Genomic DNA, 18,374 nt, shown 5'->3' with positions numbered 1-18,374 from the left:
AACACCAGTGCCTTGGGCGCCTGGGTGGCTCAGTCAGTTAAGCGTCTGACTTCGGCTCAGGTCATGATCTCACGGTCTGTGAGTTCGAGCCCTGCGTTGGGTTCTGTGCTGACAGCTCAGAGTCTGGAGCCTGTTTCGGATCCTGTGTCTCCTTCTCTCTCTGCCCCTCCCCTGCTCGTGCTCTGTCCCTCTCTCTCAAAACTAAGTAAACATTAAAAAACAAAAACACCAGTGCCTGGCTGTCCATGAAGGTATCTTCATCGTAACAGGGGACTTGCTGAGGACAGTGCTGTGTCCATTCCAAACTCCAGTCCTAGGAGGTAGATGGGATCACGAGCCCCACTGTCTAGATAAGTGAACAGAGGCCCAGAGAGGGTACATTTTCCCCATGTCACAGTTATCTGGTGACAGGATCAGACACTAGGATCTGAGCTCCTGACCTCACCCCCGGTCACTTTTCCACAGAAGTTGAAGAAAAACATCAGTGCGTTATACCCACGTTCCAGGAGGAAAAAAAACTCAAGGCCCAGACGTAGGGAGAGATTCACACAAATGCACACAAGGATGAGAAACAGAACTGGGGTTTCACCCCACAGGTGGAGGCACAGGCCACAGGGAATGGGAGTCACCCAGAGCCTGGGGCGGGGGTGGGGGGTGACTCACGCGATGACAGGCATGTAGTAGTCAAACTTGGCCAGGAAATCTGGGAGGCTGGTGGGCTTGTCCATGCCGATGATGTCCTGTAGCTCCTCTGTGGTGTCAGCGGGGAGGGCAATCCCCCTCTTCCTGGGAACAGAACCGTGAGGGCAGCGGGCCGCTCCTGAGCGGGACCCAACCAACCCCTCAGAGGAGCCAGAACAGGAAACCCGGGGATCTCTCCACCCAACTCCTCCCGTTAAACAGATGGGAAAACTGAGGCCTGGGGCGTTTAGAACCCAGACTGGAATCCTTCCAGCAGCTCCTGTCCCCAAGGCTGTGACCAGCCAGGGAGTCGGAAGAGGGGATAACCGGAGTTAAAGTCTGTACACGCACACACGCACATCCCTGGTGCCTGGGACCCGAGAAGCTGCCAGGGCAAGCCCACAGTTTCCTCCTCAGCCCCAGGAGTGGGGAGAGCCAGCTGGGCTTCTGCCAGGTCAGGGGTTATCGGGGCACTAACTGCAGCAACACAATGCCCGGGGCAGGCACCAGACCTGCCCCCTCCGTCCTCCATCTGGCCGGCACATCAGAGAGGCCCGTCCTGCGCACTGAGCCGGGAGTGTCTGGTGGAGGCTCATGGGAAGGCATGGGGGGCCGGCCACCCACCTCAGCGCGGTCTCCCCTCTCTGCCCGCAGACCCCGTGTGGGGCTCGCCCAGAATAGCCCTTCTGGACCGGAGCCTCCTCTCAGCCGCGGGCAGCGGGGTGCGCAGGTGGGCTGGCCTCCTCTGCTGCGACTCCCGGGTCCCCCTGGGCCTCAGTTGCCCCACTTTTAAGAACAACAGACATTCAAGACATGCTTCTACCATGAAGGGACAAAACAGGAGACCAAAGGGGCTCTGAGGAAACAACACAGAGAACAGAAGAAAACCTGAAACCCTGACAACGAAGAGCCTCAGGGACAGGCGAAGAGGTCACGTCCCTGAAACACAGCATCCTTTTCAGGAAGGGGACAACCAGAGGGTAAGGGCTCCCAGAAACCTAGAAGAATATGGCGCCAATCATCGTAAGGATATAATAAAATGAATGAAAATAAAGCGGCGAAACGCCTCCAGCAAGTACCACAAGAGACAAAAAATAGGAGCAAACGGTTAATCAGGTGACTAGATCAGGCTGGAGCAGCCGGTTATCTGCAAAGCAAGAACAAAAGAAGGAAGGAAGGAAGGAATCGCCAGAGAAACCGAAGTTTGAATAGCGTTTATGTTCCTTACTGACTTCGGTCACTAAAATACTATGATGCTTCCCCACATAAATCCCTAAGGCCCCGACGTAGGCTCTCCTCTCCTCCCGGTGGCCCAGGAGTGGCCCCCAGTCTGCAGCCAGCCCCCACTCCCCCGCCTCCCCCCAGCCCCGTGTCCCCACAGGACACCGTGGGGGGAGATGGCATCCCTGGTGTGGTCCCGGCACAGAGGGCAGCGTGGACCCCCTTATCCTTCCGTTGCCGGGCAGCCTGCCCCAAGGCCACCCTCGGAAGGTCATCCCCAGGGACCGAGTCCCCGGCCCCCGAGCCAGGACCATTTAAGTGCTGTGTTTGGGAGCTGGTGGTGGCAGCAGAGGAAGGCTTTGGCGCTCACGTGGTCAGAGGCAGTGGCCACGCTTGCATAGGCCCTGCTGGACCTGCTCTGTGCGGCTCCCCTACCGGTCTTCCTCCAGCCCCCACGACCACCGCTTCCTGGCAGGGCTCTTCCTCCTGACATGCTTTCAGACTGTCCCTTTTACACACCTGTCCGGATGGACTCCTCCCCTTTCAAGGTTTTCACCTGAAAATCCAGAAATCTCTGCCTCTACACACCACCACTTGAGGGCCTAGGGCGGGCCGGGCACTGGATGGGACAGCAGTGACCAAGATAGACCACCCACCTCCTGCCACCTCTCCCCTCCCTGCCCCACGCTCCACATCCCCAAATACAGCCCCTCCGACCCCCCAGCTGCCCAACCCACGGTGGGGGGCCTCCCTGGGACTCCATCTGCTTTGCCCACCAGCAGCCAGTCCCCAAGTCCCACTTATTTTCCTTCCTAAATGTCTGTCCCATTAGTGCCCCCCTCTCCAGACTCTCTCCTCATCAGCCACCAAGAGATCTTTTGACAGAGTGGTCAGAGGAGGCCGGTTAGAGGAGGGGACAGTTATGCAGAATTAAAAATTTTTTTAATGTTTATTTTTGAGAAAGAGAGGGAGACCGAGTATGAGTGGGGGAGGGCAGAGAGAGAGAGAGAGAGAGAGAGAGAGAGAGAGAGAGAGAGGAGCAGACACAGGATCGGAAGCAGGCTTCAGGCTCTGAACTGTCAGCACAGAGCCAGACACGGGGCTCGAACTTAACGAACCGCAAGATCACGAAGTCAGACACTTAACCGACTGAGCCACCCAGGTGCCCCTTAAGCAGAACTAGGAAAGAGACAGAGGGAACAAGAGGGGCTCCAGGCAGAAGCCAGGAGGGAAGGTGAGGCATAGGGAGGCTGGAGCTCAGAGTGGGGTCAGTGGTAGGTGATGAGCCAGAGGGCAGGCGGAGCCCAATGGGGCTAAGTTAGGGCCTTACCCCCAAAGCATCGGCAAATCGCTGAAGGATTTCAAGCAGGGAAGTGGCGTAAAGAGGTTTCAGTGCTCCTTCTGGCCGCCGTGCGGGTAACAGATCCAAGAGCTACTGTCGCAGTCCCAGCAGGAGACAAACGGCACAGACACTCTTCTGGATCTCACGCACGACTGGGCCTCCAGAAGCTGCTTAGACCAAGCTGTAAAGCTCCAGTCTGGGACCCAACGCTGAGGCAAGGAGGAGTTCCTCTTAGGGCCCCGGGTCCTCCTGCCACCACAGCCACTCGGCAGCAAAGGCTCCACCCGGGACCAAGCTTGGTCCTCAGATGGTCCCTACACCCCAGTCAGCCCTGCCTTGGCCAGTCCTCTTCCGGCCGTGGTGGGTGATGCGGCCACAGGGAGCCTGGCCAGAGGGCCCCGTGAGGAAGAGGAGCTCAGGATTTGGAGGTCAAAGTCCATCCCCCTGCCGTAGGTACCAAATCACCCAGGGTAGGAGCTGTCCCATCTGGGGACCTCCACATCCTTGTCAGTAAAACAGACAGTACTTGCTTTGCAGAGAACAGAGAAGCAATGAGGCTATTTACGTGTCCAGCGTAAGACAGCAAGTTCCAAAGCCTGACGGACTGGGTTCCTTAAAGCCTGTGTGACCCTGGGAGAGTTACTCAACCTCTCTGTTTATTAAGTCTGGCAGGTTTGAGAAACATCCAGTGTGGACTAAGTGGCAGAAGAGGTCAGAGAGGCCACACAAGCTTTGCAGGTCTGTAAGGGCCATGGGTGGACTTCGGCTTTGCCCCTAAGCAAGCTGGGAGTGTGGGAGGGCTTGAGCAGGGGAGGGGGGCTGGTCAGACTCTGCTTTAAGCAGTTGTTCCGACTACAGTACTGTGGGGACAGGAGACGGGGGAGGCCAGAGCGGCCACCCGGAGACCAGTCAGGAGGCCACTGCCACAGTCCAGGTGGGGATGCTGGTGGCTCAGGCCAGGGCGGCGAAGGGAGGAGAGCGAGCCCACGTCCAGAACGTGCTTTGGCCAAACGGCTGACAGGGTCACGAGGAGATGGAGAAAGAGGTAGGAGAAGCACCCGAGAGGACAGAATCATAGGAGCAGAGGGAAGCAGCGGGCACGAACATGGTCAACGGAGGCCCAAATCACAGAGGCAGAAGAGGCGCCACTGGATTTGGTGACAGGGAGGGAGGGAGGGAGGGTCTTCCTTCTTTCCTTCCTCAGCCCACCACACCCAGGAAGTCCTCCAGTGTGTTTATGGACATCCACAGCTGCGTCTGACCGACTCCCTGCTCCCCCGCCTGCTGGCCTCGAGCTCAAGCTCCAGCTGGCACCTGTGACACCCCTTCCCCGGGGCCCACAAAGCCCCTCCCCTGCTCCTGATGCCAAGGTGACGTGGGGACAGCAAATCCGACCAGCATCCCCACAGGGGCGGTTCCCCTCCCTCCTCTCTCTACCCCGTCCCGGACTCAGGCCTCCTTGCTCCACCACCACGTGCCCTCTGACCCCTCGAACGAGCACCTGCCAGGAGATCCCATCCCCGTGCCAGTAGCCCGCCTTAACGGCCTCATTAGGAGCCCTGGGGGAATGGCCAGCCCTCCGCACGGGCAAAGGACAGGCCGAGATAAGCCAAGCAGCTTCACCCCACTCAGCCGGAGCCACGACTTATAATTAATAACACCATCATTAAGTGCCCTTTATGGACACCGTGCTTAACCCCGAGCTAAGGGTTTTCTGTGCACAGCTTCCCCTAAGCCTCCCGCTGGCAGGAGTTAATGTTCAGGGTGTGGACTCGGGGCCACACCCATGCTTACTAGACAAGTCCCCTCACCTGCCAGGGCTCAGTGTCCTCCTCCACAAAATGGGGACAACAGTGGTACCTCCTCACAAGCTGTCGTGAGGATGGAGTACGTCAGCCCCGGTGCAGCGCTTCTATGGCTCTCGGCACAAGGCCAATGACGTAGGGGAGTCAAAAACTACATCAGTAGCAACTCCCTAGGGCAGAGTGAGGTCTGTGTAAGTAGGACAAGGCGGAGGAGCGTGTTCCCGCCAGACCTCTGTCCCCAGCTCTCGGAGGTGGAAGAGGTGCTCCGGAGAGTCGGGGGACAGACTCCCCAACATTGCTAGTTCTCTGGAACGGTGGCATCTGGAGAGGCCAGGGCACTCTGGCTGACGGAGCAGAGTGTTCACACTTGGGTCTGAGCTGAACTGCTCCAGGCAACGAGAGAGGCGGAGTCCTCCCAGCTCCACAGGGAAGGAGTGCCCAGCAAACAGGTGAAGAGCACAGTCCCCGGAAGGAGGGGTGGGTGGCAGAAGGGGCCCCCATCTCCCAGGTCAGTTCTGGAAGAGGCCAAGGTTGCAGCAAGGAAATGGTGTGCTCACATTTGCATCCGGACCCACTGGCCTCTAAAGTCCCTGCTGTTAAGTGTTAGACCCAAGAGAAGGGCCACCATGAGCCCTTGAGGTGGGGAGGGAGGGGCGGGTGTCCCTCACTGGGGGGGGCACTAGGGACCCTTCAACCCACCCACGTGCCTGTGAGCCGAGGCAGGAGGCACATTCTCGCTTGGAAGATGAAGAATGGCCCCCAGAGGGGGGGCCTCCTGTCCACATCCCCCAGCAGGCTATGGCCAGGGTCACATAGGGAAAGCCCTGGGGATCAGATGACCCTGGGTCAATTTTAGACTCTGTTTATGGTTATGTGGCCTCAGGCTACTGCCTTCACTTCTCTGAGCCCCTGGCTCTCCTCAGTGACATGGGGATAGCAACACCCTCCCTCCTCCAAGTGTGGAAGGATTAAATTCACTGACTCAAGGAGAGGGCTCAGCCTAGCGGCCCAGCACGAGGAGATGGTCCCAGCATCCTGTGTGGGTGCATCACCTGCCATAGACTCTACGGATTCAAAACACAGTGACCGGTTCAGTCCTGGGGACTGCCTCCTCGTGTGTGTGTGTGCGCACGTGTGTGTGCACCTGTCTGCGTGTGAGGCAGGGCAAGCTCTTCCTGGCTCACCTGGCAGCAGGAAGAAAGAGAAGCACAGAAAGCAGAAGACTTGGGCTGTGGGTCTCCCGCTCAGAGCTGAGGGGCCTTCGTTTGTCCACAGACCACCTTGTTCCGGCCAGGGGGCCAGCTTGATTCCATGGAGATATAGGAAGGAACAACCCTGGAATTGTCCAGGGTCCTCTGGGTTGAACTGTGGGCCCCCAAATATCCCCAAATGTTGGGGAGGAAGGTCTCTTATCCAAGGACTTACTTGCCATAGTATAAGATGGTTTCAGGCTTGATGGCCCCATCCAGGTGGATATGCAGCTCCACCTACAAGGGGGTAGAGGAACAGACACCCATGAATGCCTGAAGTACCTTCCAGAGGGTTTACGTTAACAATGACCATGATACCATTAGTCCCATCAACTGGACACTTACCACATATGCCCCACTAAACTCTTTATACACACCACCTTGTTTAATCCTCATCTGTGGGGCGGGTTTAATGGTCATGTCTAGCTCTTTAACAGTTAAGACCACAGACAGATTCAACCACAGCTGAGGTTCAAGGAGGTTAAATAACTTGCCCAAGGCCACACAGCAAGCCATAGAGGCAGGAACCCAGCCTAGTGCTTTGGTTCTCAACCACAGCTGGTAAATGGCAGAACCAGAATTGTAACCCAAGTTCAATCCCAGAGCCGGTGCTCTTAAACACGAGGCCAACCATGGTACCATAGGAGCTATGGAGCCCCAGCCACTGCCCCCACCCAGGCAGTGTCTGCTCTCCACCAACTCAGTCAACAAAATCCAGTATTAAAAAGTGTTGACCACAGACTTCCTGGACCTGTGAATATCCACAGTGGATTTCAAAACACAGGCCCCATCTTCAAAAGCAAAAGCAGATGTCACTTAAGCACAATTATCAGGAATCAATATTAGGCGACACAAGATCCTTCCAGTATTCCAGAAAGGGTACCACATACTTGGCCATCTTGGTGATCTTTCTCTACACACATACACACAACCCCAACAAATGTTGGACACACAAAGCCAGGAGTTGAAGGACACAGGCTTTGGAGACCGCCCATCAGACTGGGCTCCCAGATCTGCCCCTTTGCTGGCTGTGTGACCTCATCTAAGACTCTTGATCTCTCAGAACCAGTTTCTCAGCTACAAAACAGGGTATTTCTGCCTCCCTCTCCACGAACAACTCTGAGGATTTAAAAAAACAAAACAAAACAAAACAAAAAACCAGACAGTGTTGGGTGCTTGGGTGGCTCAGTCAAGTGTTCAACTTTGGCTCAGGTCATGATCTCACACTTCGTGAGTTCAGGACCACCCCCCCTCCCCCATCGGGCTCTGTGCTGACAGCTCAGAGCCTGGAGCCTGCTTTGGTTTCTGTGTCTCCCTCCCTCTGTCCCTCCCCCGCTAGCACTCTGTCTCTGTCTCTGTGTATCTCTCTCTCTCTCAAAAATAAACATTAAAAAAAAAAAAAAAAAGACAGTGTAGGTGGATGTGTATGGCCCACAGGAAGCAGACACCGCTCTCGGCCAGGGCATCTTCCAGAAGCGGTTAAGGTGAGCATACCAGGGGGCACCTACGTGGCTCAGTCCGTTAAGTGTTGGGCTTCAGCTCAGGTCATGATCTTGTACTCTGTGAGTTCGAGCCCCACATCAGGCTCTGTGCTGACACTCAGAGCCTGGAGCCTGCTTCAGATTCTGTGTCTCCCTCTCTCTCTCCCCTCCCCTACTCACGCTCTGTCTCTCTCTGTCAAAAATCAATAAATGTTAAAAAAAAAAAAAAAAAGATGAGCATACCAGGTACTCGGAGACAGCGGGAAAGTGACTTTTCCTGGGCCAGGGGGAGATCTAGAGAACTCCAGGTTGGGCCCTTCTCTGGAACTTGGGGACCTGGACACAAAAGTAGCTGCCTTGGCTGGGGAGGAAGCCACTGGCTCCCGGGAATCCCAGGAACACCCACCTGAGCCGCTTCCTGTAGAGGAAACCCAGCCTCAGAGGCATAGAGCTGCCAAGCCCTCCTCCCAGAATTTGGTCCGTGTAATCAGATCTTTCCAGAAGTCATCCAGCCTGCAAAGGAGCCAGTGGCACTCACCCCCAGGCTCAGAGGAGCTGTTGGTTCCCTGACAAAATAAGTTCAATGCCCACTTAGCTAACTGTTCATTGCAATCTCAAAAAACAGAAAAATGGTCAGCATTGGGAACACTGAAGCTTCCAGCCCAGGGAACTGCCACGCAGTAGTGTGATCCTGGACAGGGGCCCTCCTCTCCCTGAGCCTGTGAGGTTTTTTATCCTTAACCCTCACGTGGCTGTGCTGAGGATCCCGCCAGAGAGGCAGGGTCCTTTGTGGTCAGATCTGGAATCCAGGCTCCTCCACTCCCTCTCTGGAGGCCTGGACAAAGTGACTTCACTTCCAGTGTCCTGGCGTCCTCATCCGTCCAATAGGGCGGTTAACATGCCTCTCTCCTGGGGCTTCGTGAGGCTTAACCACATTCACACATGTGGTGCGCTAGGCCAGCACGTAACAGATGCTGAAACGCTGCCAGTGAAGAGTCCTGCATTCACCAAACTGCTGAGGCCCTGCTGGGTGCTAGGAATGGAGAGCAAAGCTAAAGGGACAGAGTCCCGCTCCTGTGATGCTTACAGTCCAGCAAGGGAAGTGGAAGTAAATGTCACGGTGACAAATGTACACTCACAAGCCAAGACAAGTCCTTGAGAGGCATAAACAGTCCTACGAAGAGATAATAAACAAAAGACCTTACCCAGCTAGAAGGCCAACAATGGCTTCCTGGAGAAAGCAGAGCTTCAGCCAAGATCCAAAAGATAGAGAGGAACCAATGAGGCAAAGGCAGGGTGAGGAGGAAAACAGGAAGAACATTCTAGGCAGGGGGGACAGCACAGGCAAAGGCAATAGGAAAACATGCGGTGCGGAGAAGAACTAAAACACGGCTCCAAGAAGAGAGGGGTGGTGGGGCTGGAGGGGCTGCAGGACCACCCAGGCCATAGGGAGTCAAGTTTTAACTTGAGAGCACAGAGAAGTTATGACAGGGTTTGAAGCCAGCTAGAGGGGGAAGATACTCAGAGCAAAACCAGCTGGAGGCTATGAAGGTCAAGTTTATGAGAGATGATGGTGCCCCGAACCAGGGTGGCAAAGAGGACATGGAAAAGCAGGGGGACAGAAAAAGGGGTCAAGGATGATGCCTCGGCTTAGGCCTTGGTGGGGATGGGTAGCGATTCCCACGCTCTGGGCGCAGCCCAGGAAGAAACCCCAGCGCTCAGAGGGAAGGTAGGGCAGGGGTAAGAGGAGAGAGACATGGTCAGTTTGATCTTGGTTAAGCTAGGATACCTTTGAGCCCTCCACATGTAAAAGGACAGAGCCAGGAAGGAAAGTTCTAGAGTACTTTGAGATGGAGGCCGGCAATGCAAGTAGGAATATGGATGATGAAGCCGTGGCTTTGAATGACCTCACCAGGGAGAAGGTGTTAAGAAAGGGGCCAGAGAGGAAGCCTCCATGAGCACCAGCACCCAATGGCTTTACACGGGAGGTTGAACCTGGAGAAGAGCTGTCAGAGAGGCAGAAGAGAAACCAGGAGTGTGGTGTGCAGAAGGCAAGGGACGATCAGATTTTTTTTTAAATTTTCAATATTTATTTTCGAGAGAGACAGAGAGACAGAGTGTGAGCAGGGGAGGAGCAGAGAGAGAGGGAGATGCAGAATCCAAAACAGGCTCCAGGCTCCAAGCTGTCAGCACAGAGCCCGATGTGGGGCTTGAACCCACGAACCATGAGATCATGACCTGAGCTGAAGTCGGACACTTAACCGACTGAATTACCCAGGCGCCCCTAGGGACAATCAGATTTTAAGGAGGAGGGGCGCCTGGGTGGCTCAGTCAGTCGAACGTCTCTTGATCTCGGCTCAGGTTATGATCTCACAGTTCGTGGGTTCAAGCCCCGAGTAGGGCTTCACGCTGAGGGTGCAGAGCCTGCTTGGGATTCTTTCTTCTCTCTCAAAATGAACAAAACAAAAAAGATTTTGAGGAGGAGTGGCCCAGCAGGTCAGCAGAATGGTAACTGCCCAAATATGACTAGATCTGAATCCTGAGAAATACAGATTTCCTCACCTGGCAAAACAGGTGGTTTAAAGTTCTGAGGAGTTTATCCCGGATTATCTAGATAATGCAATTACCCATCTCCTTATGAGGGAGGCAGGGTTTTAAGAAAAACTCCTAGCAGTGTGACCACTGAGGCAGATGGGAGCTGAGTGGTCACAAGCCAAGGACAGCCTAGAGCCACCGGAAGCTGCCAACAGATGCGTCTCTCAGAGGGTGTGTGACCCTACTGACACCTTGGTGTTGGCCTTCTGACCTCCAGAACAGGGAGAAAATGTCTATTGTTTAAAAAAAGGTGTTTTGTTTTGTTTTTTTTAATGTTTATTCATTTTTGAGAGAGGAGTGGGGAAAGGGCAGAGAGAGAGGGAAACACAGAATCCAAAGCAGCTCCAGGCTCTGAGCTGTCAGCACAGAGCCCGACAGGGGGCTTGAACCCATGAACCGTGACATCACGACCTGAGCCAAAGTTGGCTGCTTAACCGATTGAGCCACCCAGGTGCCCCGAAAATTTCTATTGTTTGAAATTCCCATTACTGTGTGTGGTTATTTGTTACACAGCAGCTACAGGAAACTGATACAGTGAGGTCCTGCCAGACATCAAGCAATAGGAGAACAGAAACATGTCCCTTGGGCTAAGGCCACAGGGGACAGGGACCTGGAGGGGAGGTTCTCGGCCCTGGGTGCCCATTAGGAGCACCTGGGAAGCTTTGGGAAGTCACCCACACCCAGGCCCAACCTGGTCCGTGAAGTCACATCCTTGGGCCTGCACATGGGATCATCGTTAGATTTAAATACACATAGCCAACACTGAGAAGCACTATCCTACAGGCAATATCCCAGAGGCCTGAGGGGGACAGAATCCACGCTGGAATAGGGGAAGAAACAAGTAGAGGTTTAAAAAAAAAAAAAAAAGGAGAAAGTTTAGATTCTTCTTTCCAGAATTTTACTCCTGAAGGAGAAGAAAAGGCTGGAGAAAGGACTAGAGGGAGAGGTGGGTCCAGAGAATGGTCTGTAGGGTGGGAGTGACTGGGGCAGGCTTAAACGCTGATGGGGAAGACGAGGCTACGGAGAAGGCCCGAGGGCTCCCCCTGAGAAGGGACAAATGGAAGAGCTGGACAGGGGAAAGGAGGAGGGAGAGGGAGGGGCTCCAGGCAGAGGAGCCCCGGGTGCAAACATCTGGATCAGGCAGCAGGGAGGGAACTGGCCTGATATAGAGAACGATACAGTGGGGAGAGGAGGCGGCCATAGAAAGGGGGTGGAGGGCAGGGACAGGTCACAGTTAAGGCCGGATCCACGGAAGGGTTTGGGATAGGAGGTCACCTCTGAAAGTGCCTTCTGGCTGCCGTGTGGAAAGGAGGTGAGGGGGAAGCCAGAACAGAGGCCAGAGCTGCCCAGCAGTCAGGACTAGAGATAAGCACCCACAGGAGACACCTGCCGCGGCACGGACCGGACTGGGAGTGCCCCACGCGAATGCACGGGCTAACCGGGGCAGAAGTGCAGGGAGGGAGGAGGAAAGAGGCAGGAGGCAAGAGCACCCCTGGGGACAGGGGAAGCAGGGCCTGCTGCCCCGCTGTGTCCTGCAGGTCCCACCGCTCCTGGGGCTTCCCGGAAAGCTGCCTTGACTCCTGTCAGGGGAGAAGCAGAGGCAGGAACCCCCTTCCTCAGGCAGCCCAAGCTCCTCAGGCAGGCCTTTTATGGAACTTTCTAGAGATGAGCCACTACCCACGAAGACGTCAGCATGCCCCAGAGGATAATGGGGTGCAAGCTCCAAGACTGGGGTGGGGACCCTGCTCTCTTGTCCCCATTCAGGAAAAAGGAACAGCAGGAACAGCAGGAACCAGGAACAGCTTCTAACTTACTGAGTATCTACGACGTACTGGACCATCCACACGCATTAACTGATTTCATCCTTAACAACAGCAAGGCGGGAACTTCACTACCATTTTACAGAAGTGGAAACTGAAAGTTCAAAAAGTATCCAGGGACACAAAGGCAGGCAGTGATAGAGTCAGGATTTGAACCCAGGTCTGAGTCACATTGAGCTCTTACTAGACTTTCCCTGCAGGCCTGGCCTCAGGGAGTCTACCATAAGTGATTCAGTAAGTGATTCAGCAATAGCAATAACCAGCTGCCTACTATTATTAGGTCCTTTATCTCAGTTAATCCTGACCTCCAGGCAAGGTACACCTTATAGAGGTATACACATCAGCCCGGTGCCACAGAGGCCAGATGGGCTTGCTGAGCGCCAGGGAACTCTGTGACCTGCCCGACATTGCCCAGGCTGATAGCAGCAGAGCTGGGTTAGAACCCAAGTCTGTCTCCAAGTGCACGTCCCGCCCACAGGCCAGACCATCGCCCTGGAGCGCGCACCAGACCTGTGCCCGGCCACCTGACCTCTCTAGAGGCAAGGGAGTCCCTCCCCCACTCCCCTGCACTTGCTCCCCAGGAGGCCGACTCACAAGCAGCATCTGAAAAACACGGCACGCACGAAATCCAGAGAGGAGCAGGAAGCATCCTCAGTTACCAAAACTTAAAGCTCCCCCCAGGTGCTGGGCACAGTGGGGGCATGAGCAGACGTGCCGAGTCTGGCTCTCAGGGGACGCCAGCCAGCCAGGTGGAGGCCAGGGAGGTGCGTTCACTCACCCGAGGTGTCCGTGGCAGAGCCAGGACAAGGACATAGGTCATGGACTCCTGGGCCAGGCACTCCCAGATCGGACTCTGGCTCCTAACTGGCAGGCAGTGTGCCTTCAAAGCACACCCAAGTCGAACCGGGCGCCCCCCAACACAATATTCGGTTTTGTTTTCATCCTGCTGACTTTTGAAATTTACTTAACACGTCTGTCTCCCTATTAGTTCCCTGAAAGTGTGGACTCTGTGTCGTGATGCTGGATCTTCAGTGTTTAGGACAGTGCCCAGCACAGCAAAAAGCGCTCAGCACACGTCGAGTGACCAAGTGACGGTTTCCTCCGCTCTCTGTTCTAGGTCAGCAGTGCTGTGTCCTCTCCCTGAAACAAGGGAGGGGCCGACCTACCCCCTTGGGCTGGGAGAGGGCAGCATAGACAGGACTCCTTGACCAGCCCCCAGAACCTGGATGAGCCACAGGTGCCCACAGCCAGCCGGACACTCTCTCCCTCCCTAGCCCCGGTCTTGGCAATGAGCCGGTGCCCACAGGCCACCATGGCCTCTCAGCTGACTTTTGGGGGAAAACCAGGAGGCAGAGCGGCCCTGGGCTGACAAGCTGTTTCAGCCACACTTCCTCTAGAACGTCCTCTGTGCTCAGCCCCCTCTGAGCTCATGCAGCTCAGAGGCGTGGACCTGAAGGGGCCGAGCAGTCTCCTTGTGCCACCTGCTTCCTGGGGGCCTGATGGAGCAGGACAGAGCGTTCAGTTGCCCAGACGTTTCAGAGATGGGAGGGCGTGTCTTCAGCCAGGGGCACATCCTGTGGAGCAACAGCCTAGGAGCTCGACACAGCTATTCCCCACTTCATAGGTGGGGAGACAGACACAGATTAAGGAACCAGCCCTCAGCCACAGATGGCTGAGTGCCCCGGAAGCTGTTTGAGTCAAAGCCAGAGGCTGTAACAGCCACAGTGCGCTCCCTTCATCCTGCAGATCAGAGCTGAGTCAATACTGGTAAAATCTAAACAGAATGGTTGAGAACCCGAACAAAGATAACGAACAGGAGCGGCCGGCATTGGGTGCCCTGCTCTGAGCCAGGCCTGCACTAGGTTTTATATAGGCTCATACACATCTCATTCCCACTGTACAGAGAGGAAAACTCACTCCTCTGCTTCCATGGTCACAAGGACACCAAGCTTGTTTCTTCCCTCACCTTGCGGCTCTGGGGCCTCAGAACCCTAAGGGGTGAGGGTGAGCCTGCCCCCCAACACTCTGGGTACAGATAGGCTTGGACCTCACTTTGGACCACCTGGCCTCCTCTTCTCCCCTGTCTGAAGCCAGGCTACAGTGCTATCCTTCCCCACCCCAGGGGGGCACCTTCCTAGGACAACTGGGTAGGTCGACAAGTCCTTCCCAGCTCACAGGGCCCCTTCCCACCCAGGTCAAGCCAACCCAAGATTAGACATAGAATCAGAACTGCAGCCAGCCTCCCCCACCTCGCTGTGTGACCACATTTACCTTCTCTGGTCCTGGCCTCCTCTGTCAAACAAAAGGCTTCCCTGAAATCTAATCTCATTCATTCCCTTCTCTCCCAAGGGCCATCTAAGTTATAATGGTCGGGTGGGCTCTTTGAGGGGCTTTTTAAACACAGGTGGCTCTAGTAACCAAAAAGTACTGAAAGCCCAAATAAGTGCTAACAACGGGCTTTGTGGCAGGAAGTCCAAAAGATGAGAAAGACTCTGAAGGTGGAGGGGGCCTCCCAGAGGGCACCGGGGCTCCCACGGCAGTCCTGGGGGGGAGGGAAAACACACTTAAGGGCCTGCTGCTTGCCAGCCGGGGGCTTCACAAGTGCCACTCAGCACAATTTCCCCAAGATCCCACGACTTTGATTTGAACCAACCCATTTTACAGAGAAGAAAGCAGAGGTCCAGAGAAATGTCCACCAGAGCTCTTGTAGCTGCTGAACAGTGAGGCAGGGATCCACCCTCAGTCCATCTGAAGCCCAAGGTTACTCTGATTCTAAGTGCCTTCCCCGCAAACTGGTAAGGGCAAATTTGCAAGGCAGTTGGCCTTGCAAATTTTAGGCAGTTTTAGGTAGAACTGGGTTCAAGTTTAGCTCTGCTTTCTGGCTTGTGTGACTTTGCATAAAGTTCCTTCCCCTCTCTGAGCCATTTCTTCAGATGTCAATGAAGAAGACCTACCTTAAAGGGCTACTGTGAGCACTGGATGAACATAGGCAAAGCAGTTAGAACGGTGCCTGATACAGAGTAAACATGTAAATAGGAGAAAGAACAATTTTGTGGGCAGGGTGCCTGGCTGGCCCAGTAACGCAGGAGACTTCTGATCTCAGAGTTGTGAGTTCAAGCCCCACATTGGGCATAGAGCTTACTTTTTTTTTTTTTAAGTTTATTTATTTTTGGACAGAGGATCCCAAGCAGGCTCCACACCGTCAGTGCAGAGCTCAATGCAAACCCGTGAGATCAAGACCTGAGCTGAAACCAAGAGTCCGATGCTTAACCAACTGAGCCGCCCAGACGCCCCTGGCATAGAGCTTACTTAAAAGAAAATGATGTGGGAGATTTAGCCCCAGTTCTCTGCATCGGGGAGGGACAGTGTAGAAAGTGTGCTCCGGGCCTGGGCCAACTCGCTTGCCTGTCTGCAGCTTTCAGGTACTCCTTTTGTGTAGCCTTGGGCAAGTCACTTCCCCTCCCCACGCCTCAGTTTCTTCATCCGTAACGTAAAGGCAGATGAAGATATCTACCTCGTCCACTTGTCCAGAGAACGCTGAGATGTAAATCACCAAAAGTACCCGGCAGCCGCTGTTATTACAAAAATCGGCAGGTGACCAGCATTGTCCTCCATGCCGAAGAACTCCTGAGCACCACAGGATTTTCCAGCCTTGCCTCATGCAGAAGGAGACTGGGGCCACCACTCCACCTTCCCTATACCTCCTCCAGTGCCCAATAGGTACTCAGGAAGTATCTGTTAGATTAACACTATCAGACCAGGGAGGCGACCAGATAAGGCTTTGCTCCTCAAACCGAGGTTGGTCCGTGGTCTAGCAGTGTTATTAGCATCACCTGAGAGCTTGGAAGGGACCCTCTCAAGTTCCACCCCAAACCTACCAGTTCAGCGTCTGAATGTTAACGAGGCACTCAGGTGACTCGAGTTAACATTTTAAGTTTGGAAAACACACCCTTGCTCTGCCTTCTTAAAGCTGGCCGGGGCCCTGGGCCTCACCCGGTGGTAGGCATAAGAAGCCAACCAGCCCAGCAAAGACTCCTGTCCCAGACAGGCCTACACCTGGGCACTGGCACCTCTACTTCAGAGGCGTCTCCAAAGGCAATATCAGGAAAGCTGGATGGGGCATGGGATTTCTGAAGCCAGCCCCCCACTCTGGGCTCAAACCCCAGCTTGGCTACCTCCGTGCCGTGGATCTTAGGCCTTGTTAATCTTCCCTCTATTCATCTGTGTAATGGGATGATACCACCTGTCTCATGGAATCACTGAGAGAATCAAATGAATTAATAAAGGTAATGTGTGGAGAACGGTAGCCGGCACAGAGCCCTAACAACTCAATTAGCTCCAGCTACTAATTCTAGTTCTCACGATTATCTGTTCCCCCCACAGGGAGGCGGGGAGCTGGCTCCGGCGGCAGTGGCTGAGACAGGCTCCTTTTTGCTCCTCCTGCCAGCGCAGGCACATTCCCTCCTTGCAATATACAATTTAATCACATCTCCACCTACATAGAGGAGGACACTCTACCTTCCCTCCCGAGCACCCCCTTTTAACTCTGGACCGCCCCCCCCACCACCACCACACCACCCACAAGCAGGCGGGGCCCATTTCCCAGGTGTGGAAACTGAGGCCCAGAGAGGGGAAGTAACCCACCAGCTGGAATCAGAGAGGATTGGGTGAGGCCAAAAAATGGTAACAATGACCTCTCCCTCACAGGGCTGTTACAAGTATTGCAGGGACAGATGTGGAGCACACAGCACGTTTGCAGAAGTGTTACCTATCATCTCCATAGCTCCAATGTCGCTTCCAGTCAGGGGGCTTTGTCTACTGCCTTAGGATTCATAACAAGGTAAGGTGGTTCCCCCGCCAAGGGCAGAGGGAATCCAAAAGCATTTTAAAAAGAAAAGGGGGGGAAAAAAAAGCCCTCACAAGGAAAGAGGCACCGAAGATGGGGGCACCCAGACAAGGTGCGGGGGAGGCGTGGGGTAGGGTTCCGCAGGAGTGCTCCCCAGCACTGACTTGTGGCAGAGTAGCTGAGCATTTACCCTGTGGTGGGGGATCGGCAGTGAGGGGCAGGCCTTACCTCCTCCAGCTCTCACCCAGCTCTCTCTCTCGCTCTCTCACTCACACACACGCACACACATGGGATACTCACCAAGTCTTTTATGGTATCTGCAGTCATCATTCGCACCCATTTCTCAGAGAGGGAAGTGGAGTCTGATTACAGCTCACTCCTTCCTGTGACCCCTCCCCCCACCCCCACCAGTCTCAAACCCTGCTAGCCCATTCACTCTGCTGGGCGGACTCCTGGACCCTTCCCCTCTGTGGACTGAATCTCAGTGCTCCAAAGCCCTGCCAAGTGGGCCTAGACCCTCCCTGACCCAGCCATTCCCAAGACGCCACAGCTGGTGGGAGGAGGGACCACGGAGTTATCCCTTGGGGCCAGTGGCTGTGGCTTGGCCTGGAATGAACCCAAGGCCTAAAGCCCACTCAGCCCCTCGTGGGGAGAGAGGGGCGCCCTGCTCCCCTCCCTCGGCTCTATGGCACGGTCCTTCCGACTGGCCTATCCATAAACCCGAGATCCTCAGCGCTCGCAAACCCATCACAGTGTCGGAGCATAAAGCTGTTTCCGCAACACTTTAGGTGCCTATGGGTGTAGACACTGGGCCCCATTTTGCAGCTGAGGTTCGAGAGGTCAAGCCCCCTGCCTAGGTTCACACAGCTACCCGGTGCTGGCGGAGCCAACAAGGCCCATTTAACAGGTAGTGAAACTGAGACTCAGAGAGGACAAGTCAGGGGCAGAAGCAAAACTCGGAGGCCAGCAGGGGGCGCCTCGGGATTCAGGACACTCCCTGCCTCATTGTCTCTCGTTAAACTGCCCGGAGGCACCCCGGGGGCCTGAGCTGAGGGAAGAAAGCGGCTGGCTGCAGGGGCCCGGGTTTGTTCCCGGGGTGTGGACGCCCTTAAGCCCTCCAGCCAGACAAGGAGCCAGACCCCCCCGGACCCCAAGGCCCCCCCGCGCTCACTTTGGGCTTGTCGAAGGCGGGCGTCTGGGTCATGGTGCCAAGCGTGCGCCCCAGCAATGCTCCCTCCGCCGGTAGGTGCTCATCCGGGAGACCTGCCTGGACCTCGGCCCGCCACGATCCTCTTAACGCGGCCCGGCCCCGCCCCCGAGCCGGAGCCCCCGC

The 18,374-nt window shown here is 55.3% G+C and overlaps 1 protein-coding gene across 3 annotated transcripts in view; it reads right to left on the bottom strand.

Moving 5' to 3' along the window:
• ADA (adenosine deaminase) overlaps window positions 1–18,338 on the bottom strand; it is a 27,915-nt gene extending 9,577 nt beyond the window's left edge. Inside the window, exons 1-3 of one of the 3 annotated variants that reach the window (XM_040446968.1) lie at window positions 18,213–18,338; window positions 6,475–6,536; window positions 664–786 (exon numbers count right to left, since the gene is read on the bottom strand). In XM_040446968.1, the coding sequence (XP_040302902.1) occupies window positions 664–786; window positions 6,475–6,536; window positions 18,213–18,245 (218 nt within the window). In that variant the 5' untranslated portion in view covers window positions 18,246–18,338. Of the gene's footprint in view, window positions 1–663; window positions 787–3,232; window positions 3,423–6,474; window positions 6,537–17,341; window positions 17,384–18,212 lie in introns of those variants that run through there. The other 2 variants (XM_040446969.1, XM_040446970.1) reach the window with 2 other exon arrangements.
• Between the last annotated feature and the right edge of the window lie 36 nt (window positions 18,339–18,374).

This window comes from Herpailurus yagouaroundi, unplaced genomic scaffold (assembly GCF_014898765.1).
Source record: "Herpailurus yagouaroundi ecotype Mexico unplaced genomic scaffold, PumYag 196, whole genome shotgun sequence".
Lineage (NCBI taxonomy): Eukaryota > Metazoa > Chordata > Mammalia > Carnivora > Felidae > Herpailurus > Herpailurus yagouaroundi.
Note: the sequence above shows the minus strand (reverse complement) of the source record. Positions and strands in the feature narration are given on the sequence as shown.